This window comes from Macrobrachium nipponense, chromosome 9 (genome assembly GCF_015104395.2).
Source record: "Macrobrachium nipponense isolate FS-2020 chromosome 9, ASM1510439v2, whole genome shotgun sequence".
NCBI classification, from domain to species: Eukaryota; Metazoa; Arthropoda; class Malacostraca; order Decapoda; family Palaemonidae; genus Macrobrachium; species Macrobrachium nipponense.
Window position 1 is genome coordinate 7335242 of NC_061110.1, and position 25181 is coordinate 7360422.

At 37.2% G+C, this 25181-nt stretch overlaps 2 protein-coding genes across 3 annotated transcripts in view; one reads left to right on the top strand and one right to left on the bottom strand.

The window, feature by feature from the left end:
- LOC135218324 (annexin-B12-like) overlaps positions 1-15090 on the top strand; it is a 27745-nt gene extending 12655 nt beyond the window's left edge. Inside the window, exons 2-8 of the mRNA XM_064254553.1 lie at positions 7376-7546; positions 8851-8964; positions 10200-10290; positions 10801-10937; positions 11249-11441; positions 11808-11920; positions 12854-15090. Coding sequence (XP_064110623.1) covers positions 7376-7546; positions 8851-8964; positions 10200-10290; positions 10801-10937; positions 11249-11441; positions 11808-11920; positions 12854-12982 — 948 coding nt within the window. The 3' untranslated portion in view covers positions 12983-15090. The remainder of the gene's footprint in view (positions 1-7375; positions 7547-8850; positions 8965-10199; positions 10291-10800; positions 10938-11248; positions 11442-11807; positions 11921-12853) is intronic.
- Positions 15091-16186: 1096 nt separating this feature from the next.
- Positions 16187-25018, bottom strand: LOC135218325 (probable nuclear transport factor 2). Of its 2 annotated transcripts, XR_010315287.1 has the most exons (5): positions 24750-25018; positions 21098-21169; positions 20452-20550; positions 19378-19563; positions 16187-17372 (listed from the first exon to the last, which is right to left on the bottom strand). XR_010315287.1 is itself a non-coding variant. In XM_064254554.1 (4 exons), exons 1-4 carry the CDS (start codon positions 24858-24860, stop codon positions 17262-17264), a joined length of 393 nt encoding a protein of 130 aa, XP_064110624.1. In that variant the 5' UTR covers positions 24861-25013; the 3' UTR covers positions 16187-17261. The 2 variants fall into 2 exon arrangements, 1 of the variants encoding a protein (XP_064110624.1); XM_064254554.1 differs by lacking the exon at positions 19378-19563 and having other exon boundaries at positions 24750-25013.
- Positions 25019-25181: the final 163 nt, after the last annotated feature.

Here is a 25181-nt window from a genome sequence, read left to right on the forward strand (position 1 = left end):
AGGATATTGGGATATGCCAGTGGAAATCGTACCCATAATCATAGGAGCACTAGGCACGATCCCAAGATCCCTGAAAAGGAATCTAGAAAAACTAGAGGCTGAAGTAACTCCAGGACTCATGCAGAAGAGTGTGATCCTAGAAACGGCACACATAGTAAGAAAAGTGATGGACTCCTAAGGAGGCAGGATGCAACCCGGAACCCCACACTATAAATACCACCCAGTCGAATTGGAGGACTGTGATAGAGCAAAAAAAAAAAAATAATAATAATAATAATAATAATAATAATAATAATATTGTTATTATTATTATTATCATTATTATTATTATCATTATTGTTAATTCTGCCATTATTTTTAACAATAATAATAATAATAATAATAATAATAATAATAATAATAATAATAATAATAATAATAATAATAATAATAATAACGTGTAATTATAAATGTCAGTACTGCTATTGCAATGAAGAAACCTTTTCTTCATAAGGCGTCTCTCATCAAGACGAACGTATACATACATGACCCAAAAACACACTTTCGTGTCCCACCGGACAATGTCTTCATGTCACAAACAGCAGTTCGTTTTGTGCCGAGCCATAATTTGAGGGTTCGTGCGGTCCAGGTTATCGACTGACACCTTCGAATGGGGAGCGGACAGAGAGAAACAAGGACCACCTGCCGAAATTCTTTCCGTTTGCCGCACTTGGATGCAGATTCTAATATCCTGTGTTGCTAGGAAAATTTGTTTTTAACGAAGTTACAAATAAATTTTCGCAATAATGTACTTTAAAATAATAAAATAGAGACGAAAGAAGATATTGTACTTCTTAAATTACATAAAAAATCAATAAAATCATATCGGCCTAATTTTTTTTATGCAGCGTCTAATATCCTGTGTTGCTAAGGAAATATATATTTAACGAAGTTACAAATACATTTTCGCAATAAAATACTTTAAAATAATAAAATAGAGACGAAAGAAGATATCCTACTTCTTAAATTACATTAAAAAAATCAATAACGAAGACACATCGGCCTAAAATAGTTATTTTTTCGCCCCCTCAAACACAGAAAAACGGCTAATATCTTGTGTTGCTACGAAAATAGATATTTAACGAAATTATAAATACATTTTCGCAATAACATACTTTAAAATAATAAAATGGAGACAAAAGAAGATATTCATTCTACTTCTTAAATTATATAAAAAATCAATAAGGATATCACATCGGTCTAATTTTTTTTCTTCTTTTTATGCAGCGTCTAATATCCTGTGTTGCTACGAAAATATATATATTTAACGAAGTTACAAATAAACTTTCGCAATAGTATACCTTGAAATAATAACACAGAGACGAAAGAATATATTCGACTTCTTAAATCAAATAAAAAAAATCAATAACGAAATCACATCGGCCTAAAATAGTTATTTTTTCGCGCCTAAAACACAGAAAAACGGCATTTAAACTCCCGCCAACCAAAAGCCCCCGTTACAGTGAACACCAAATGCGATTTAAAAGCCCTGAAGAGGTCCAGAAGATGCAGGTGCCCGCTGCCTCACGCAATTCAATGTGGGTAGGGGGGTGTTTTAAACCATTATTCTCCGAGAAGTATTTAAAGGTACTCATTCAAACTGAACTGAGCTATTTGATTCACCGGAGTTTGATTAAATGGCTCTCCCCTTTTTTAAAGCTAGAAGCGGTGTTGCGCCATTTTGGCAGAAGTGATTATATTTTACTAAAATGTACTTTTAAAGTATGTTTTTAGTATCTTAAAGAGGTTTTATGGTTTAAATAGTTTTTTAAGCTTATGTTGGATTTAATTTGTTTAAAATTTCTGACGAAATTGTAACATATATGAGACATTTCATGTTTAATATGTCTCCTGGTGTGAATTAGTCAGATCGTATGAAATGTTACACCAAAGATTTCTCTCTCTCTCTCTCTCTCTCTCTCTCTCTCTCTCTCTCTCTCTCTCTCTCTCTCTCTCGTGGAAACTCTGTCACTCGGCGGGAAAGCATAAAGTAGATAATAAACAAATAAAATTCAGTTAAAAAAAAAAAGCCTGCTTAAGTACCATAGGTTCAGTGAGGGGACAGATAGCCACTGAAGCTCTGTTGGCAGTGCAGAGTCACAGAAAATAATGGTTCATTATAAAATACAGTAAACTTAGCAAAACATATAATGGTCTTCTTAAAACGGTAGGGAAAGAGGAAGTCTGATGTTAAGCTATGCTATGTACACAAGGCATTTGCTCTGCAAAGCAGTATCATTGCATGAGAATATGAGCACACACAGGGAAAGATAAAAAGGAAAATAGATTCAGCAGAAGTGATGCAACCACCAAGCTGTAACCCTACGTGGTAAACTGTGACAGAAAATGTGGTGCTAAGGACTTTCCAGGAGTCGTACAGATTCCTGGAAAGTCCTTAGTACTACATCTGACTGGATTCCACCATTTCTACCTCATTAGGGGGAACCCCCAACTGACCTCTGTGACGCAATCACCATGTGACCTTACGAGCTTGCGTGCTGGGGACAGGTCATTAAGGTAGGGAGGTGGGGAGGGGGGAGTGGGTGGGGAGGTACAGTTTCAACCATAAAATTAGATTGCATTATAATGTGAAATCTGGTATATTGATTTCTTCGGGTCTTCCAAACAATAGCGAGTTCATTTCTAGGAAGTAAACTTTGTGATTATGAAGTTTTATTAATTCTTTCTTTGTTATTTATATTCAGTATTTTCGAACATTCGTTCCCAATGTTTTGTGAGATAGCACGACAACAGTGTGTTAACAATGAACTTTACCCAGAAAATTTAATATTCGTTTTATTATGTAGATTATAATTATTTGCTATAGTAGATTCACATCAACCGTGTATTTGATGTTTAGGCCAGCCCCTTACGACGCTCCTGATTGGCTGTTGACAAGCCAATCACAGGGGTGAAAACTCTCAGTCTCTCTCGAGAGTTCACATAGGCAGGATATATGTTTCACCTCTCCTGAAAGACGTATCCCTCAGGAGGAGAGATGGAACATACATACTGCATGAGTGAATTCTCGAGAGAGACTGAGAGTTGCCAGCCCTGTCATTGGCTTATCAACAGCCAATCAGGAGCGTCGTAAGGGACCGGCCTAGACATTAGATGCTAGGGTGATGTGAATCTACTATAGTAAGAGTTACTCCATCCTTGCACAGGTTACTTTGAAGTATATAATATTCTTTTGTCACTGTGACAACGAAAACAAGTCCAGTGGAATGGAATACCAAATTTAAGACAAACTAAGAGTAAAAAAAGGTTTGAAAGGCGTAACAGGAGGAAAACCTCAAAGCAGTTACACTATGAATCGACTATCAAGAGAGGGTGGAAAGTAAAGATCGAAGGAAGAGAATATGAACGGAGATACAGTAAAAGGGATGAAAGGAGTTGTAGCTAGGGGCCCTAAGGACCTAAGTAACGCCTACAGTGCGCCGCATGAAGTGCACTGATGGTCCTAACCCCCTACTGAGAGAACAAATTCAATATGGTGACCAATTCTTCTAAGCTCAACTACCCTTATTCGAACTCATACAAATAGCGTTCGTCTTCTGAATAATAATTAATAATAATAATAATAATAATAATAATAATAATAATAATAATAATAATAATAATACTGTTGAATAAAGTGGCAGACTTCAGCGAATTAAATCTTATACATTACCTTTTCTATTTTTCTTATTAGATAATATATAAGATTAATTCACTGAATTCTGCCATTCTGTTCAACAGAATTTGTTTCAAAGATGGTCTTCTTCGCCCATCCACCCACCCCCAAAATAATAATAATAATTTTTTTAATTTAATAGTTTCCTTTCTATCTGGTTACATTACACTGTACATAACCCTCCCGTATTCTATTCTATAAAAATCTATACTAGGAAGAAACTCGCCAAACTTATTATTTTTTTATCCTAAAAGCTCAAACCTGCAAAACAAAGAAGAAGACCTGGAGACACGAAAACGAAAAAGAACATTTATTCGTCGTGACTCACGCGACCTGACTATATAAAAACCTGGTGGAAGTTACGAGTCCAAAGCATTCTGTAATCCCCTGAATCTACGCAGGTGCGACCTGCATTTCCCGATATTCGAATGCCTTTTTAAGCAATTGCCTATAAATTACTTTCTCGACTTGATTGACACCAACACTGCAGCAGCGAGGTCAATGACCTCGTATTTCATCGAGTAATGAGTTTTTTTTCGCTGCTCTGCATTTATCCATTTTTTTATACTGAGGAATATTTTTGTTTCAGTTCGCTTAATTAAGGAGTGGGTAATGCCATCGGTGCACCTCACGTGATGCACTGTGGGCATTACTTGAGGTTCTTTGAGGAGTCACTTTGGCCCTAAGCTGGAAACCCTTCCATTCCCTTTACTGTGCCTCCGTTCATATTCTCTCTCTCTCTCTCTGTCGTCACAAAGTACCATTAAGTCAATATAATTCTGCCCGCCTCCACCCTCCCCCCCCCCCCTCTCTCTCTCTCTCCTCTCATGCAAGTCACAAAGTTGCCTTATAATTAAATACATCGTAAGCGTTGACTTACAAGTCATTCCTGAAGGCAGTAATCGGACCTTTACTCCGGGAAATATTCAGCCGTCCTGAGAATAATTTGTGTATATTTCCGTGTATATTTATGAATGTGATGAATAATGGCGCGTCAGTTCGTCCGTAAGCATTACCTATAAGCGTCTATAAACAGCAACGTCTATGAATTGGAAATTCGTCTGAAAAAATGGCGTTTTTTAAAAGATATTCCAGAGGTAAAAAAATAAATGTCTTTCTAAGAAGAAATTCCACGCATTTTTGAAATTCATTATAGCCTTATTTTACAAATAATATATAAACTGTTACGTATATGTACAATGCACAGCCGAAGGATTAAAAGTCATCATTGATAGTGTTAGTCAATACTAGCATTGGAGACACCAAACCAATAAGTTTTACGGCCGAATTAGAGAGAGGAAAAAGCCGAGTTCTCAGGAGCATATTCCCGAAACTGTAACCGAGTATCGGAACCTTCCCTGGAAAAGCGGAAACAGCATAAGCTAACCTAATCTAGGGGCATGACTAAGAAACCGGGAATTCTACGAAGTGCACAAATAATTTGGGTTAGCTAAATTCGAAAAAATTCCAAACCACTAAGTTTTTACAGCCAAATTAAAGAAGTGACTAAATGTTCTCCAGAATTCTACGAAACGCAGAAAACAGCAGTGTTGCCAAATTTGCGAAAAAAAAAAAAAAACTCAAGAAAAGAAACTGACAATTTACGGAGACGTACGAACACATTCGAAGTTAGTTTATGATTATTCTTCACACTGACAAGGATACTTGCAAGGTATACTCACAGTCAGATGTATTCAAATTTAGATTAATGACACCCTTGAATTCGTATATACCTACACACAAAGGATACATACCCACAAATGTACACTCTAAATTATTCTGTACACTATCACAAGTACATGCAAGGTTAGACTATACAAACTCATTGATACAGGCAAAGTTTGGGTGCACACAGTTACTTACAAAGGTAGTTAGATTGTTCACGCCCACGCCCACAAACACAGCCATACAGCATGCAAGGTTAGAGAGTACACAGACACATACACGAAGTTTAAATCACCCACAAACACATGTACAACACATTCACCAAGAGCATGTAAAGTTAGAGAGTACACAAACACGTACACAAAGTTCAAATGTACCAAATCTCCTCATAAGAACAGAAAGGTAAAACGTGTAGTACACTCAAGAATGCGTACACAAAGTGTAGTACACACCCACGGGCAAAGGGAGAGTCAGAAGGTTACACACACAGGTAAAGGAGAGTCAGAAGGTTGACACCAATAAACACTAAATGGAATGTTTACATGTTTACTATGGTTACTGATTCATCATACACAATACAGGAGAACTTACTCACGGAATACAATTTTTTCTGTGTGTGTGTGTGTGTGTGTGTGTGTGTGTGTGTGTGTGTGAAATGGCGACTGGGAGACACTGTCGAAATCAATACATGATCGTTATTCGGTGTGAAACTATTATTTCCGTCACGACAAATTGTTGGGCTCGCCCTGATCCCGTGTCAAATGGCGCCGAGAATATATATATAGTTTTGTTATATATGAAATGTGCTGACATGTTACTACGTACAGATATTATTATATAATGTATATATATATATATATATATATATATATATATATATGTGTGTGTGTGTGTGTGTGTGTGTGTGTGTGTGTGTGTGTGTGTGTATCCAATGTAGCACGAAGGAACCGTACTTGAGAATATCCTCAAATCCACGATAGAAAGGAAAATGAAACATTGACTTGGAACAAGACCCTGTTTTACTTTCCTTTCTACCGTGGATTTAAGGATATATATATATATATATATATATATATATATATATATATATATATATATATATATATATATATAAGAACTGAGGAACACAGAAACCTCTCTGTTAGAACGAGAATTCCACTCTCTAAACCCACATTTTCTAGCAATAAAAAAGAAGGCCAGTTTAGCACACGTCCAACCATTCAGTCACGGAGATTTTAGACTAACTGTCATTCTGTTCCAACAGACTTGGCCTAATTTCCGAGTGTACTGACGTTCATACATACGAAACCTGAGCTGAATAACAGCTTATCAGGAGTACAGTCATGTATATATGTGTGTTTGTTCGTGTGTTCCATCTCTACTTCGTCTGCAGCCACAATACATTCTAAAATATGTCTCTTCTCTTAATTCTCAGTCTTGAGCCAAAATACAAAACATATTGTAATATAATTACTTGGGTAATTTCTCAGCTATCAATGTCTGTTCTTTCTATTCACTCAGTCTGTCCACTTTCAATTGCAAGATTCAATTCCTACTCCCTTGCTTGATCAACCCTTTGAACAAATGCCATAGCCATCAAAGCATCTCACGTGGTGCACTGTAGGCATTACTCAAAGGTCTTTGCAGCATTCCTTCAGCCCCCTAGTTGTAATCTCTTTCATTACTTTTACTGTACATCCGTTAATATTCTCTTTCAACCATCAGACCTTCCTAGTGCAACTGCAAGGTTTTCCCCCTGTTATACCTCTCCAACCTTCCCACTATAAATTTCCGTTTCAGTACTGAATGACCTCATAGGTCTCAGTGTCTGGTCTTTGGCCTATATTCCATATTCTACTCTATTCTGTTCCATAGCCACTAGTGCTAAGGCTGACCTTCTTACTTCACCAAAGATGCCCTAACATACTCTGCGGACCATTTTTTTTTTTCACCAAAGATACCCTAACATACTCTGCGGACCATTTTTTTTTCCAGGGCACCATTGTCCCCAAGGCAGACTTCGACATCGAGCTGGCATGCAAGCAGTTCAAGAAAGCCATGAAAGGCATCGGGACAGACGAGAACGCCATCATCAGGCTCCTGGTCAGCCACAACAACCTTCAGAGGACGGAAATTCAGGAGAAGTACAAGGAGATGTTTGGCCAGGTATAAATGACTGACATTTCTGTGTTGGTTTGAATAGAACTGAAAATAGTTTAGGCCTAGCAAGCAATACCTAACTTTCGTGTGGCATTTGCTGAAACTTCCATTAGGTGTCTCTCAAAAGTTAGATGTGAGTCAAAATTTTCACCTTCATAGAACAATTAAAGCTTCAGACTTAATTACCAAAGTTCCATCCAACTCAGGGGGAGGATGGGGTGGGAAATCTGTACGAGAACTGCTAATTGAGTATTCAGCCTCATGCCCCACTGACTACACCATGCCCTGATCCAGTCTACCTTAATATTCTTTAGAAGCTAGAAATTCAAGCCCATGAGCCCTGTGGGCCTGTTCCATATGAATAGGTTCGTTCTGAATAATAATAATAATAATAATAATAATAATAATAATAATAATAATAATAATAATAATAATAATAATAATAATAATAATAATAAGGGATATGCCAGTAGAAATTGTACCCATAATCATAAAAGCACTAGGCATGATCCCAAGATCCCTGAGAAGGAATCTGGAAAAACTAGAGGCTGAAGTAGCTCCAGGACTCATGCAGAAGTTTGTGCTCCTAGAAACAGCGTACGCAGTAAGAAAAGTGATGGACTCCTTAGGGAGACAGGATGCAAACCGGAACCCCAAACTATAAATACCACCCAGTCGAACTGGAGGACTGTGATAAGACCAAAATGAAAAATAAATAAATAACATAATAATGACAACTGTTACCTCTTGATGCAGTTGTGGGTTTTCCTCCCAGTTCCACCTTTAAATCCTTGTACTTCATCACCTTTATTTTCTGAATCTCTTTAAGATCTTGCTGTCCATCCACTCCAACACCCTCTTTTCACTGCCTTAAGAGCTGAATGGTCGAAAGTGACCCAAAGCGCTTGCTTGGCTGGACAGCCTGAATTTTGTAAATTCAGTCAGTCAGAATTAAGATATATGTACAGATGCTTATATAGTATTTTGTTTAGCCTTCAGTGGCTTTTCACTTTCTGCAAATGACTTGCTCATCAGCCAAGGTACTTTTTTGATAACTGAAAGAACCTGAAGACTATGAAGACTATTATTATTATTATTCAGAAGATGAGCCCTATTTATATAGAAAAAGCCAACTGTAGGGGACATTGACTTGAAATTCAAACTTCCAAAGCATATTATGGTGTTCATTAGAAAGAGGTACTAATAGTCACAGAAAAATACAGACGTCTCTACATAGCTGGATTTCTTAACCCAGACTTTTCAATAACTCTGGATATGTTCTTTGTTTAATCTTTAGTCTTCTCCTGAAGGACTTACTGGACGACCTAAAAGACGAACTCGGCGGTCACTTCGAAGAGGCAGTCGTAGCCATGATGATCTCACCCAATGAATTCCTTACCTCGAGTCTCAAAGATGCCTTTGACGTGAGTTAGTCTGATGTCTCTTCCTTGATGTGGCTGAGAGTGATGTAAATATTCGCTTCCTTTGTCTCTTTCCATTTTTCTGCTTCCTTTCTCTCATCTTTCCATTTTTCATGTCCGTTTAGTATAATGCACCAGGTTGTCAGTTGTAAAAAGCCAAGTTTCCATTATATGTTGAAAAGAGAGTTTATTTTCACTTTTATTTTTCATTAGTCACCAGTTAAAACCCTGTTTAATTTCTGATCTTTTCTCCATTACAAATATATCTTTTGGCAATAATCCAGTCATCTCCTTGAGCAATGATTCAACCGTTATAAGTGGATAATCAGGGTTTCCATATGCTTCATATTTAAATCACTAAAGGACTGTGTTCACAAAATTACACTCCCTCTATTGGCTTGTCACCATTCTTATGATATACTTACGCCTTCATTAAAAGTCCTGGTTAGCTGAAAGTGGCAGTAACATTTTTTTTTAAACAGGGAGAACAACTATGCACAAAATATTTCTCTGCTATACAAGCCTGGTGTCTCCACCAAAGGATGAATAAACTCTAATGCCACATTAAATATATATCTCCATTTTTTGTCACTTAAAAGCATAATTCTTATTCTCACATCATCTAAAGGAGCATTTCATTACTTTAAATCGTTTGTGACATTCCTCTCACTTGAAATGATTTTTCTTCAGTTACTGTCATAAGTATTCGTCTTAACTTCCTTTCTTATAGTTTAAAAACATATTTCTATATTTCCTGTCATTTTATAGCCTTTATTATATTTCTGACTAAATAGTCAGTTTCTAAATTTCAGTTAAAAACATTTTATTTTTTCCATTAACTAAAAAGATATATCAATACTTCCTGTCAATTAATAAATTTAATTTCATTCCAAAAGAGAGTTTCATAGCCATGTTTTTGTCTCATGAAAACACGACTCTCAAATCCTGAGTCGATAATCGGGATAATAACAGCAAAATTTCATAACAAAGCCATAAAATAATATTAAAACAATATGGACTATCTATATGTATATGTCCTACTGATTTATACCGTGCAGCATTCTCTCGGTGAAAAATAGTATTTCCCTTGGAGTTGTGCAAAAATTTCCAGTTTAGTGTATAGAGGTAAGAAATTTCCTCTTAGAGCAAATTGGCCTCACTTGTCTGCCCAAAAAAACTTTCTGTAGCTGTCAAATCTTGCTGGTTTCCGCTGTTAGTAATAACAAATGTTCTCCCAGGGGGTTGGAACTGACGAAAATGTGTTGGTGGACATCCTCTGCTGCAAGACACCCGAAGAACTGCAAAGTCTCTGCTATTACTACGAGGAAGGTATGTTGTACCGTCACCACTTGTCGTAGTGGTGAAGGCTGTAACAGCAGATGCCGAGGTAATAATATCAGAAGCACAGATAGCAGCAGTGGTGATGGTATCAATGACTTCCTTTCTGGTAATGAATTATAGTCACCTCACGTAGTTGATGTTGACATTACTTTACTTCTCTTTTGATATTCTTTTCCCATCTTTAGTTTCTTAAAGGTTCATGCATTCTCTCATACATTCTTGCAGTGAGGGTGTAAATTCACTTCATAGACTCCCGAATGTTAGAAAATTGTTGCATACACATCACAAACATGCTGAAAACAATTCAACAGCTGTCAGTGACAAATGAAACTTTGGCCAATGCTGGATGACTGTGCCAAACACCGGTTAGGAACACCTACAAGTCACTGAACTGTATTCGACTTGTTTGTGATGTGTATGATAATTCACCAACATGTTTTATGTAGACTTTCAGATCTGCCAAAATATTGTCAACTTATCACCAAAACTTTCTTGTAGCCCACGGCAGGAGCCTGGATGACGACCTGGAGTCTGAGTTAAGTGGAGATTTCCAGAGTCTCATGAGGAGTCTCGTGGCCGCAGGAAGGGACGAGGACCAGACGAAAGATGCTGTCAGCGCTCGTAAGGATGCTCAGGTAAACGGAGCAACACATATTGATTCTGTTCAAGAGAATTCTATGAAAATTTTAAAGGCTCTTCTGAAACAGTTGTCAATAACTGTCAGATTATTTCCCACTTCTTGCTCTACAAAGTCCAAAAGCAGCATTTTAATCATTCCAGTCACTGGTTGGTACCTTAACATATAGGCCTTCATATAAACTCAGACTTTTTATAAAGAATGTATAGCGAGATGTCTTTGTAGAGAGAGAGAGAGAGAGAGAGAGAGAGAGAGAGAGAGAAAGGAAGCAGGTTGGTAATCCTTCAGCTCTTTTCCTCTTCTTTCCAGGACTTATATGATGCAGGGATTGGTCTGAACAGTGAATCTGAGGTTTCGGAATTTATTAATATACTGAACACCAGGAGTTACCCTCAGCTGCAAGAAATTTTCTTGGCGTACGAGAACATCTCCCAGGACTCAATTGAAAATGCCATATCCTCTGAATTCGAAGGGGATATGAAAAATGGCCTGCTTGCAATAGGTAAGTGAGAGAGAGAGAGAGAGAGAGAATGGATGAAGTTACAGTCGACCAAATTCCGATGCAAAAAATCTATAACCTTCTCTTACAAGAATTAGGCCTAATGATCAGCTATTCTTCCATTAACTCCTCTTATCACCATTACATTCTTCAGTCTACTCTTCTTTCACCTATTCTGCACTAACTCATACACTAACAAATTCACTTCCTCTCCCATCTACTGGTCTCACCCTCCACTCTGTAATAAAAAAGTTGAACAAATTCATTTCCTAATTTATCTGTCTTACTCTCCCACCCAATCTGTGCTTAAAACCAGTTTAACAAATTCATTTCCTCTCCATTTACTTACTTGTCGTAATCTCTCTTCAGTCCAGCGAGTTAAGGATCCTTTGGCCTTCTACGCAACTCGAATCCAACAGGCTCTGGACGGAGCTGGGACTGATGACAAGACACTTATTCGAATCCTTGTGACACGGTCAGAGGTGAGTCCATTTGAATATACATACATAATCTACCAAAAATACGAATGAGTTACGTTTTCCGAACGGCTATTTGTACCTTGAATTGTTCGCGAGTTAGTCTTCATGCCTGTTTAGTACAGCATAATGTAGTTCAGTCAATACAGTTTTTTCATCCTAAAACACAATGCAGTCCTGTATGTTTCATCCTATTACACAATATAGTGCTGTACACTGTATACACAGTTCTGTATTTTATAGTGTACTGCATTACTTTATTAATATGATACATAAAACCTAAATAAATTGCTATGATAATACAGTGGTTTCTCACCAAACACAATTTTAACTTGCGTTCACATTTGTTTGGATCTCTGAATGTTCGTAAGTAGTGTCGTGTCTTATAGATGGGTCCTCAAAGGATCCCTTCCCTAGGAGATCTTGTCCTCCCATCTGTATATGAAGACCTCCTCCAAAAATGCTTGGCAGCTTAGTAGGAAGGTAGCCCCAAAGGAGGACATTCCCAAAAGGGGTGCCCTAGATCCCTCTGGGAAGGCATCCTAAGGCAGGACCTGAAGAACCACTTCACTGGGAATGCTTCCTAGTCTGGTAGGAACCTTTCCTTCCTCCTAGGGATGCAGCTCCCAGAGGAGGTCCTAGGGTGCCCTAGCTTCATCTGCAAAAGTGTCCCTGGGGGCAGGGTAGGATACTTTCCTTCAGCGGTGCCTTCTCCAGGAAGACTTGGCCTCCTACAGGAACCCTGCCTCCTTCCCAGGCAGCCTTGGAGGATGGCCTTCCTGCTAGGGGTGCTGTTGCACCTCTGGGAAGGTATCCCTAGGGAAGAGGCTAGAAACCCTCCTCAAAGGATGCCTTCCCTTGGAAGACCTTGTTCTATACTTACCTTCATGTATCAAACCCTTTCTTGACAAACCTGTAATCTTTGTTTCTCCACAACAGATTGACTTAGCTGACATCCGCAAGAAGTATAACGAACTTTTTGACATAGATATGGCTGAAGCCATCAAGGAAGACACAGGCGGTGATTATGGTAAGCTACTTGTTGCCATCGTCAACAATAATAGTTAGAACACCTACGTACACATAATCAACTGACAACATGCAACGGTATTCTTTGCCTGTAAGAAATGGCACTTGTAATATCATGAACTTTGAAAATGGCATTGATATGAACTTTAAAACAGGCAGTCCAAACACTTGTATGATAATCATTATGTTATCAGATATTGTTTTCTTCTCTGGGAATATTGATGCCAAATAACTTTTGGAGTTTTTGGTCAGCCTACCAGGAAAGTGGTATGAGCAAAATACTTGAGAAATGGAGGGCTTAATAGTAAATCTGCTTAAGTAAATTAAAATCTAACTCAACGCAATAATTATGTACGAGACTTTGTCCTGTTGGCTGCTAAGACATTCAGTTAATCTCAGTAAATAATCTTCAATATATTCATCATATTGTTGCAAAGTAAAGTGTAAAGCATTATAACTATAAGACTTTCTTAAATCAGTGGAAAATATCAATGGTTGTTGTCGAGATCAATATCAGTAGTAGTCAAAATGTTTTTTCAAAAGGAAAAGGAAACCGTGTGAAAATCTGGACAAAAATCTTAAAAATGTACATCCATTAGCCAGTAAGTTATGAGTAGTTTCAGTAAAATCTAATTTTAATGATGCAGAAAAAGTTCGCTTATGACATACAGGCTTGAAAGTTTTATTATGAAATCAGGTTTATAATGTACTATTTTGTACATCCTGGTGATAGTTTTATTAGTAAAAAAATAACCTGTTGTAACAAAGAGATTGTTAAACAATCATCAAACAACTGTTGTCTCAGTGAAGCAGATTAAAGTACTGTGTTACTTTCTTATTTAAAGGTATAAATATAGATAAAACAACTTTAATTTTGTTTGAAAACATTAAGATAACTAATCTAGTTCTCAAGCTAGCAATGACTCATTGAAATATACTATTAGAATTATTGATACACCTAGAAGGATTGATACTCTTATCGTCTGGATTTCATTCCGTTTCAAAACAAGGGAGGTAATCTAATAATTTCAAGTATCTCCTTTTATAACAAATGATGACTAACAAATTGGAGACGACAGTCCCCTGGAATCCGCTATAAACGATCTTAGTGTATTTTACAAATGCACATTCCATCAAATGTCAATTTTCACATGAACTTCAGCCATGCTATTTTCTATTCTAACAACCACCTTCTCCACCATACAAAATCATACATGGTGAACTGTAATACCCTTAATTATTTATAAATATACATAATCAAATATGGATAAATATCCATTTGGTACTTTTTTGTTGTTTACAACTGTTTGTGTGAAACAATTAAGCCACATTATGGTCAAAGCAGCTTCAAGATTTATTTTTGCTTTTGAATATTCATTCATAAGAAAAGGTTCCCCAATGGAAAGATGCATACATATACATATGAGTCCTTTAAACCACATACCCTGTGAGAGGGTACATGTTATGAATTTATGGTACCTTAATTAATCATGCTTGCCACTTTTTTTTATTTTTTCATGGTAGAAAGAGGGTACATTTTAACCCCAAAGGCATTATTGAAATACTGAAAGCTGAACATAAAGAATATAACAATTCTGAACATCATGTAATAGTTAGGTACCTAATGATAAGAAGCAAAAGTTAGTTTCAAATTAAAAAGATTTCAGCTCTTAATTTAAGTGAGCAACTGTTAATCTTTTTTTAGAAGACCTTAGTTGCAATAGTGTAGATATATGGAAAGACACGTTCACAGCCATGCTATTTCGACCTGCAAATCTCGATTGCCAAAAGCTGCAACATAAGTGTAATTAGTGTCAGCAATTCAAATGGAATATGTAGTATTCACTAAAATATCCATCCTGTCTTCTTCCTTATCAAGTGCCTTTTAGATATATTTGTACTGTTAGGATGTAAACAAATTCATAAATTGTAAAAATGGGAATGAAGACATATTATGTACCTTCAGAATCATTCAAGATTACCAAAGGGACACACAATGACTAGATAGTGTGGCATATTGCTTCTCATTTTCTATTTTATTGCTTCCTTTATTTTGGTAAACGCTGGCATATCAGAGTACATGTTAAGCACTGAGGACTTGCACTGTATTTTCTTGGGAATTAAAACAATAAAGTGATAAGAACAGATTTAAAAGTATGATTTATCCTTTGACAAGTGGTAGATCTATTTGAATTTGGACCTCTGAGGCCATTCAACGTTGAAAATAATGTTGAAACTATTGTTAGGAGTGTGTGTGTAAAGTAATACAAAGAGAATATGAATGGAATTTTAGTAAAAGGAATGAAAAGGGTTGCAGGGACACTGCAAAGAACCTTAAGTAATAATGAGTAAAAGCTACATTAATCTAATGAGAGGTGCACTAACATTACTACCCCTCTGCAGGGGGGATTATTTTTTTAGAAAACCAAAATAATAACAGCTGCCTCAAGCAGTGAAAGAATGCCATACTGCAGTACAGGCAGTCTCCAAATTAAGGTGGTCTCAACAGAAGTCCATCCGATCTTACGATGCTTTTCAAAAATAATCATAAATCAATCTCTGACTTATGGGGAAAATATGAAATTATTACGGTTCCTAAAGTGACATTAGGCTGGGTACTATTTCCCAGCTCCCTCATCCAAATAAGTAAGTGTTGCCATCCTTCCAATCTGCAAGTCAACCACAGGATTAAAGGCAAGGCTTTCATAATTTTGTTTTCATTTTTATAATCTTTTTTTTTTGTTGAGAAAGGAAAGGATCTCTGCAATTTTTTTTGTTGAGAAAGGAAAGGAGCTCCGCCTTAACTTGGGGACTGCTGTACATAAATGAAGTGTGCCACAGAGGAACCTGAAGGCTTCATTCAGACAGCTACTAGGATAACCTGTAAGAGGAAGCCCTGGATGACACAAATTGGGAATTGGAACACTTCCTTCACCAAGAAAGAACTTGACCCAGCCAGTACTACTCTCAGTAACAACAGAACTTAATCTATAAAGCCTTCAAAGACCAACTTTCCCATTGCATTGTAAAGATGTAATGCATTACCACCCTAAAACAAGTCTCCCTGTACTTTACAATTCACTTACAATGACCAAAGTTTAGAGTTCTAACAATGTCAAGTAATTTTTTTAAAAGTTCAAAAGAACTATCACCATCTGTCAATTTCCTCAAAATGCAGTTCAGACTTCGCAGCCTTAAAATAAGCAAAGGGAGATGGGAAAGCTATGCATGCTAAAGAAACACTTTTATTTCAAAAGAATGTGTATTTGAACAAAACATAGGACACTCCAGGTAATATTGACATTAAAAAAACAATAGCTACTGTTAAAGAATGATGACAGCTGATGCAATGATATCTTATGGAACATGATCTCAGGTCATATTAATCTATGCAATTTCAACAGTATTACACATAACCATCATGTTGACGAAGATCAAAATCAGGAAAAGACTGGCTATTGTTAGGCACACTATCACCTAGATCTGACAAGGCAAATTTGCTGCAACTGGACTGAAGAGATGTACAAATTCAAAACTAGAAATCTGCTCAGCCATCTCTGTATCAAAAGAGCATGTAGTTGTTCCACAGTGTGTCAGAATTACATAAAAGCTCAGTGTAAGTGCAGCACTAAAGATTGCTTTAACCATTAAAATTACAACAGATTACAGTACTCTATTTCCTTAGATTACAGTTTTTTTCATGTAGCAAGCCACTTAAGCAAGTGTGGGTCTACATGAAGCTTACAATACTTAATTTGTGAATTACAAAATGTAAAAAATTTCATTACAGTAAATTTTCATGTTCAACTGTTCCCACAATTACATCTGCACCACAAAACATGAAAGCAATAATGTCCCCACTCTGGAACACCATATAAGCGTATATGTTCAACCACCCTAACCTCAAAATGTAGCATGTGATTTCAGTTACAATTTCCATAAATACATTACACATGTAAACTGTGTCATAGCTATCATTAAAAAATTATCAGTGACAAGACTTTCGTAATAAACGCAATCACGAAGCAATTCCTTAAAACTGAAAATGCTCTTGTAGGAAATATACTATCATAAGTTATACCCTGATGCTTACAATAAAAAAGATCAACCTTTCAATAAATAACAATGAAATACTGTAATTCCTGTGCAAACAGTACCTATACACACCAAACGTTTTGGCTTGTAAGTTACCTTAGGACGCAATGGTGAGAAGCAAAGTCCTCCTTGCAAACTGGCACTCTCAACTGCATTCCTTATGCAGACACTTTGATTGGTAAGCTTTGGGTGGTCAGGATGATTACAACTCAACAGAGATGGATTAGTGATCATGGATGACAAGGCGGAAGGAGTCATGTTGGATGAAGAATGAATCATTCATAGGCTTGAGGACAAAGGTCTGGGAAAATCCGTGGACTGGGTCTTCATCCATCTGAAAAACAGAGGAGATGCTCACTTGCTATAATAGTGAAAGCTGGATCTTGAAGCTAAAATCAAACAGAATGTACAGGACTCAATTCCACAAAGATGACTAAATGATAAAATATCATGGCTAAACAGAAACCTTGATTCTAAAAAATTTTTAAATCCTCAAAATTATACAGTCCTAGTTTTTCAATGGAGGATCTTTATCAATGACATCAATACAAACTGGTGGCATCAACAGCGTGAGTGAGACCTTAAGGGTGTTCAATTTCTACAACCGCAATAAAACTGTACTAAAAAGATCAGTTTGGTATATAAAGCACCCTCAACTAACAGTAGTGCGTGTTCAAAGTGTCAAAATACTCTTTTCATCAGAAGTAAACTCGCTAGTAATGAGTAACATATTAATTTAGCCTTATTACAATTACTCCAACACAGTTCAGTTAAGAGTGCTGAGTTAACTGACTTGTAGGTAGCACAAATAACTGGCACTTAAAAACTAAAACAATACTTAAAAATAGATAAGGGAAGTGCTTCTTCACATTTTCATCAACAACGAACTCCACACTATATCCCAACCACATAATACGCTAACAAAAGTTTGAGCACAAATTTCGCAAGCTGCACTCTCTCAGTCGTCCTGACTGAGAACAATTGTACATTGGCTGCCTTTGGAGAAATTATTATAAATAAATCCTGACTCCCTCATCTTCATAATATCTTTTATGTACGTGACTGAAATGTGGCTGAACATTTTTGGGGGGATTCTGTCTACTTCATGATCCAAAAATATTTGCATGCAGCTATGAAAATTCTTTTCTAACAAAAATTTTTTACATATGGCACTCTCCTTAACCCTTTGGAGATTCTTGTGATGTAAAATGCTGTAGCATCACCTGCACTGGGACAGGATTGGAATATCAAATTTTGACTATGAGCCAAGTGCTGGGACCTATGATAAGGTCATTCAGCGCTGAAAGGGAAACGAGAGTAAAAAGGCTTTAAAGGTGTAAGAGGTGTAACAGGGGAAAATCCACGAAGTAGCACAATAAAAGCAATAAAAGAACTGTTAAGAGAGGACGGAAAGAAAGATGGAAGAGAATATGAACAGATGTACAGAAAAAGGAATAGCAAAGGTTATAGTTGAGAGCCAGAGGGGCACTGCCAAGAACCTCAAGCAATGCCTACACGGTGCACTAATGGCACTACCCATCAACAGGGTCTGCATCAGGATACCGTCTTGAGAATTGGAGAATGATAGCTTGATCTCCCATGCAGTAGGAAACCTATGATAACTTAATGCAGACAAAAAAGCTAATTCTTAGGAATGAGTTTGTTATGGAATAAATCAGGTGTCACTTGCATTAAAAAGATATTGTGCACTTAATACTCCCACACAAACAAAAATCGTGCATTCAATACTCTCACACAAACAGAGCTGGGGGTAAAGAAAAATATGGGTAGATTATACAGTACGTAGTGATTAAAACTGCCGTGTAATTGCATTTAAGTTTTGAATGATAACTTAATACTTTTTGCTCGAGCAAAGAAAATTAATTCACAGCACATGAAAGGCAGAACACAGGAAAAACAAACAGCAAATAGCTATAGTGTAAAAGTAGAAAAAAAATTCATAGCAAGTAGGTCTATTTATGAGCAAAATTCAAACACATTTTAAAAATAATAAAAAGTTATTTACAAAATTATATGGTCACTTGCAATTCAAAATAACCCTTCTGCCATTTTTGAGGAGAAAAAGATATGTCACACTGTCAGCACTCTGAATATGGCTAAGATATTAACAGTAACCAAGAATCTCCCAAATTGATCATTGAACAGAGCAATACTTTTTTTTATGCTGCATCTTAAAAGGCAAAAGAGTTACTTGTATACAGTAACTCAAGGCTAGAAAAAGCAAAATTGGGAAAAATAAAATGCTACTTTCTATCAATAATAAAGGTTAGCAGCATGCGTGTTCACATGACTCAAATCCTCAGAGCTGAAAGTCTTACAACTATGATGATGCCGAGGTGTAATATTGAGACCAATGTCCTCTCAGGACTACAGTTTCAGGCTTCCCCTCAAACAGCAATGTGGTGGAGGGCCAACCGAAACATGTCGTGCTGGACGAAGAAGCTGTCTCCAAGCGGTTTAAGCACAAACGTCTGATTGAACCCGTGAGGGGGATCATCATCCATCTGGCATAAAATCCACACTGTTATTCTACACCTAAAAATGCTTTGCGATATGCACGAACTACAGACACCACCCTACTTACAAACGGGTTACGTTTCGGATGGCCATTTGTAAATGTTGAACTGTTTGTAAGCTGGTTACTGTACTCTTCACGCCTATTCAAGTACGGTATGATATAAAATCTATACAGTACTGCACATTCTTTCATCCTAAAACCCAATACACTGTATATACAATTCTATAGTACCGAATAGATGTGCAAAACAAAATTTGAACTTATGGGTAGCAAAGGGGTGCTCTGAACACATTTTAATTTGCAATCCCATTTGTTTGTATCTGAATGTTTGTAAGATGAATTTTCTTATGTAGGGTGGTGTCTACAGTATACATATTATCACTCGCTGCAGTTTCTCAAAATTTTTTATCATTAAAATATACTGAACACCATGTGTCATCATTCACTTTGGCAATATTCTTAAGCAAAGCTTCCCTGCTTATATAACCTCAACCTTTGGTCTTTGATAATAAAATCTCTATGCACCTTACTGAAAATTTAAAATACTTCTCGACATATTTTTCATAATTTACAGTACTTATAGTTCAACGCGAGACTAATACCACTTAAAAACAATATAAAGTGCTTATATGTACGTAATTGTAATACAGAAATTCCATTTCAACCAAAGAACAGCAAACCTCATTCAATTTTTCAATTAGCAAATAGCTACTGTCTAATTTCCTCCCTTGAAAATGTTCCCTAAGAATCTCTTAGGATTGAAGGTACAGTAGTACATACTTCTAAATCATTACTAGTCTTTAGTGTCAATCTTCTGTAAAAGAAAAATAAATATGTATCAATTGATCCATCAGAAGCACATTCAATGACTCACCTTAAGTTGTCCTAATATGTTAACCAATACACCACCATCAAATGTGGGTTGACAGTCAACTGCAGTGATGGCACGAGCTATTTTATTAAAAGTTAAACTCTGAAAGAGACAATAGATAAGATGAGCTTTCGCATACAGAACAAGCCTTCAAGGGCCACTTACTTGAAATTCAAGCTTCCAAAGAATTTGGTGCTGACTTGAAAGAAGTAGCCGAACTTAACAAGAACTACTGAGAGAAGAGATCAATTATTAAAGAAAAAATAAATTAACAAATGGGGTCAGACAAATGTAACGACTGTAAACAACTAGAAAACAGCCACAACCTACTTTGTTCCAATTTTCATCTCTTATATATGAACAAAACCTTCAAGCACCTAAGATTGATTAATAATCTGTGCATGAAATGCCGAAATATTCATAAATTGCTTTGGGTAACAATACGTACTCTTTAGTTAGTAAACACAAAATTAACTTTCCGTCATCCAGCTCACAGCTGCCTTTATCCTCACTGACATTCATATAATTATGAAGAATGGTAAAGGTATCTTACATAGAATTTAGGATGGTAACATTCCAAAGGTCATAACTTGCCACCTAAACATTTAAACAAAACTACATTGACTGTGAGAGAGAGAGCGACACTCACCTTAATCTTTTCAATTATTCGTGCTGCTCCTTGAACCTGAATTCCCTCAAAGGACATCAGCGAGAGTTCCGCCTGTAAAAAGACAAACCAGTTAACTGTAACGTAATAGGATGGTAACCTCTCGGCACATGAAAATTCATTCGGTATTTGCAAGCTTCCATAAACAATATATCCAACTTAACTCTGAAAAATACTAATCAACTTATTGTAAGTGAATTATGACTTAAGAAATATCTAGTTTTTAAAGCCAGTTATTTTTATACAAGTTCTAAAAATCCAGAGAATTTTACATAAGAGAATTCTTCAGTACAAGCTGGAAACAACTGTGACTAGGTGGCAAGTGGGTAAGAGGGAGGGGGCCCTCACTCACCCAGCTAGGGCCAAAGCCAGCACTATTTCCTTCAGATGAATGGGGGTACAGTAAAAGGAATGCAAGGGGTTACAGCTAGGGGCAGAAGTGACGCTGCCAAGAACCTCAAGTATTACCTACTCTGCACCAAGTATGGTACACTGATGGCACTACCCCATTGTGGGGAGGTGGAATGAATCATCATGAAAAGCATTGGTTTTTGTACCTGGGAAAACTGATCTGTTGTCAGATCCCAAATTGAAACCCTCAATGTTCCAAGCCCTATATCAGTATAGGAAGGACCCTGTCCATGGATAAACAAGAACAAGCCTAACAGCCTTAAAAATAAATCAGATTATAATGACAATTATGTTTGGGTTTACTTATGCATTAGTATTAGTGAACAAAAAATCATGCATAAAAGACAAAAGAGTAAACCTCAATCATATAGAACTGGGGTACTGTATTTCTTTAGGCTGTTTAGGTTTTCTTCAATACACTGGGAGACAGGTTTTTTGTAGCTCTGTACGTATATCTAAATTGCATATATTGTATATAGTTACCTAAGCAGTTTCTACAGGTCACAATCAGCTTAAAATCAGACCACAAACATATTTCTACAAGGATGTATCCAAATTTAAGTCTATCCTAGTGTGCCAAGCCCTATCCGGCCTGGGAAGTTTATCCCTGCCCCCCAACCCCAAACCTGACATCATGCATAGCGCAATGTACTAAGTTGGGAAAAAGTGAAGAGCTACATGCGCTGTTCTGATGGTCACAGCCAGTTTAAATGCAGATCAAAGACAAAGCCTATTTCGACACGAACACATCCTAAGCTAAGAGCCCCTGAAAAATAGGAGATAATTTAGACATAAACTTAGCAATAAAATTCTTTTGGTGAACAATATAGAATGGGATGTATAAAATGTCATACAAGTGAGATAATCCAAGAATTTTCTGTCTTCTTGTTTATGTTTTTATGTCCAGCCCCAGGAGACCAGTACTAAACACAGCATCCTGCAGAGCTCATCTGTAGAATTACCAAAAAGGATATGTCATATATTGCAGAACTAGCGCATGCAGTTCCACATCATAAAAACTATTCTGCAGCATTAGGCTATCTAAACTTAACCCTATACAGAAGGTACCAAGTTATCTATTGTGTGTTTGCACTCAGATACATTTCAATTTTAAAAGATTAGGCAACCCGTTAATCTTATCCTCATTCAGGATATTTCAATGATAGGTGCCTGTATATTCCAATCACAGGAACATCCAGATTGAGGATAAAATCAACAGGTTTAATTTCTTGAAGAAAAGATATTTTAATAATATAATTTGTATCTATTGTCTTTAATAATTATTCGAAAACACACAATAAAATACATAAGACAACCACCATCCAGTCTGGATAACTGACTTGAACAAGCCCAACCTTTTGTAGGATAGGATGCTGTGTTCTGGCCTAGCCAGACCTCACCTTCTTCCTAATTTGACTTAACACGCTATGCCCCAGCCTGGCTGTGGGGTGGGACCTTAGAAACCCCCACTGGCCCCTTCTTTACCAACAGTTTGTTTTGGAGTACACGGAGTACCACCATTCAAGACTACTGCATAATACCTGGTACGACCAACCTTCCACTTCTCAGTTCTAAACCTTATGATTCGGTATTTTCGGTTTGAAGGGTTTGGAGCAAAACATACATTACTGGAGTGCTCGGGAAGGTGGTACACATTGCCAGGCATACAATGAAGCAAAAGAAACATTATTGCTGGATACCTAGATTCAGACATTTGAATATATATTGTGTATACATATATCCACATACACATTCATATGGTATATAAATGATAAACTTTAGTATTTGGAAACAACTGTAATCTCTCTCTGAAATAGAAGGAAAAGAGTTGCATGGCAACACTTGCTCATAGTATTGAGTGTGGCAACTCAAATGGAAAGAAGTCAGGGTACGTCATTTTGACTTGCGCTTCTGGCCAGTAAACATTGAATGTATTGTATGCTCTGATGCTGTTGTTTATTACAATTATAAGTGAAAAAAAGATATAACCAAGAAACCCCATTCATTTTTTTGACATACAAGGGTGAAAATGTAAAAAATCTTCTACACAAGTATAAAACCATTAGTATATAATTGTATTTTTCTGTTCTCTTTCTCTGGGAAAACTTCAATAAAAAGTTCATACATGAAGAGGAATGATTTTACTAGCCACGTAAAGTGTGACCCATTTACTTTATATTCATTTATTTAATTACTGAAAAAATCGGTTCGGTGGCAAACGCAACATTACATTTGGTTAAGCTTCTCAGTAAAGAAGGGATGGAGCGAGTGCATATCCACGGACTGCCGATTTTCTTGTTAATGTGTGCTGTCAGTAAGAACGTGGCAGTACAGCGCTTCGCGCATTAGTATCTGCATATTTAAATATTCTTGGCAAGCTCCTTTGTTCTGGCAAGAGGTAGGTACTGTTTGGCTGTGCGGTTGCCTCAGGGTTAAGATCAACTGGATACTTAGATAGGAGCTACAACTGTGTACCGTAGATGTGCAAACTACCCAAACAGATTAACACTGAATATCAAAAACAGATCAGCAGGATTGCCAAGGTTCTGACATGCGGTCTGACACTGGCCACTAGTACAACCTAACAAAAACATCTTTAGCCTAACCTTTCCTAGCACATCATGCCCTGACATAACCAGACCTTACCTGCCTAAGGGTGCTGTACCCTTACACTTGGCACGAGCGTATGCTTACCCATCTCCTTTCTCTTCATAGGTACTAACCGATATCAACATTCATTAGCCCAGACTAAAAGAAGAACCACCTAGGTAGTACATACACAATGTTCTAAAAAGTCCCACAACTTGTCAGCCCTAAACACACGTCTGAAGGAGATAATTAGGTAGGTAGCTAGCTATCTATGGAAAAGACGGGTTTGTTACTAGGGCTAAACACCAAGATACTACCTAGTACAAACAGATATGACAAATTTCATAGGGTAGTGCCCAAATTGACCTAAAATGAAGGCTAGTGTCACAAGAAAACACAAATATGACCCTTGCGTGATTACTAAGCTAGAAATTGTCCTGTTTCTCTGTGATGTCCCTGGCTAGGACAATTTTGAAATGCCATGTTGATTAGGTTACACCCCTTCCTCAAACCTTGACGTACGAACACACAAGCGCTGCGAATCATACCAAACAACGGCCATATCGACCAAAAAAAAATTGAAAGCCAGTGTCAAGGGAAAACACGGATAAAAAAGCTCCTCTGAGGTCCTCACGTGATAGAAATGGGCCAGTTTTTCCCTCCCTTCCTTGTCGGCATCGAAGACGGCGTAATACTCCTTGGCGAAGCTCTCGCCGATCTGTTGGTACTGCGGGTTCAGATTCATCTCGGGCGACGGCAGCAGGAGGAGGCCTCCTTGAAGTATTTACGGGAGGGAAAAGGAGAAAATTCTGGAAGTGGTGCGTCGAGGGAGCGCGAAGAACACTTCTGCGGGAACGTCTTGGTCCTCACGGGGCAGTGTTTTGAATGGACTGCGCATGCGCACGAGACCGAGAATCTGGGCTCGCTGCGCTGGTGGAACGCTCCTGCTCGTGCTGTTTGTGTCGTCTGGGTTCAGTTAGTTGAATTATTTCTCATATTAGTCTTACATTTGCTCAATGTAGTTTCACCATACGTAAAAATGGTATTTAATCTTTTTTAGAAAATA

Excerpts from the sequence above, each read along its gene's own strand:
- LOC135218325 (XM_064254554.1), bottom strand. The coding sequence starts at position 24,860 with ATGAATCTGAACCCGCAGTACCAACAGATCGGCGAGAGCTTCGCCAAG. Across the intron at positions 21,170-24,749 it reads AACTGGCCCATTTCTATCAC|GCGGAACTCTCGCTGATGTC; the intron begins GTGAGGACCTCA and ends GTCTTTTTACAG. Across the intron at positions 20,551-21,097 it reads GAATAATTGAAAAGATTAAG|AGTTTAACTTTTAATAAAAT; the intron begins GTGAGTGTCGCT and ends TGTCTCTTTCAG.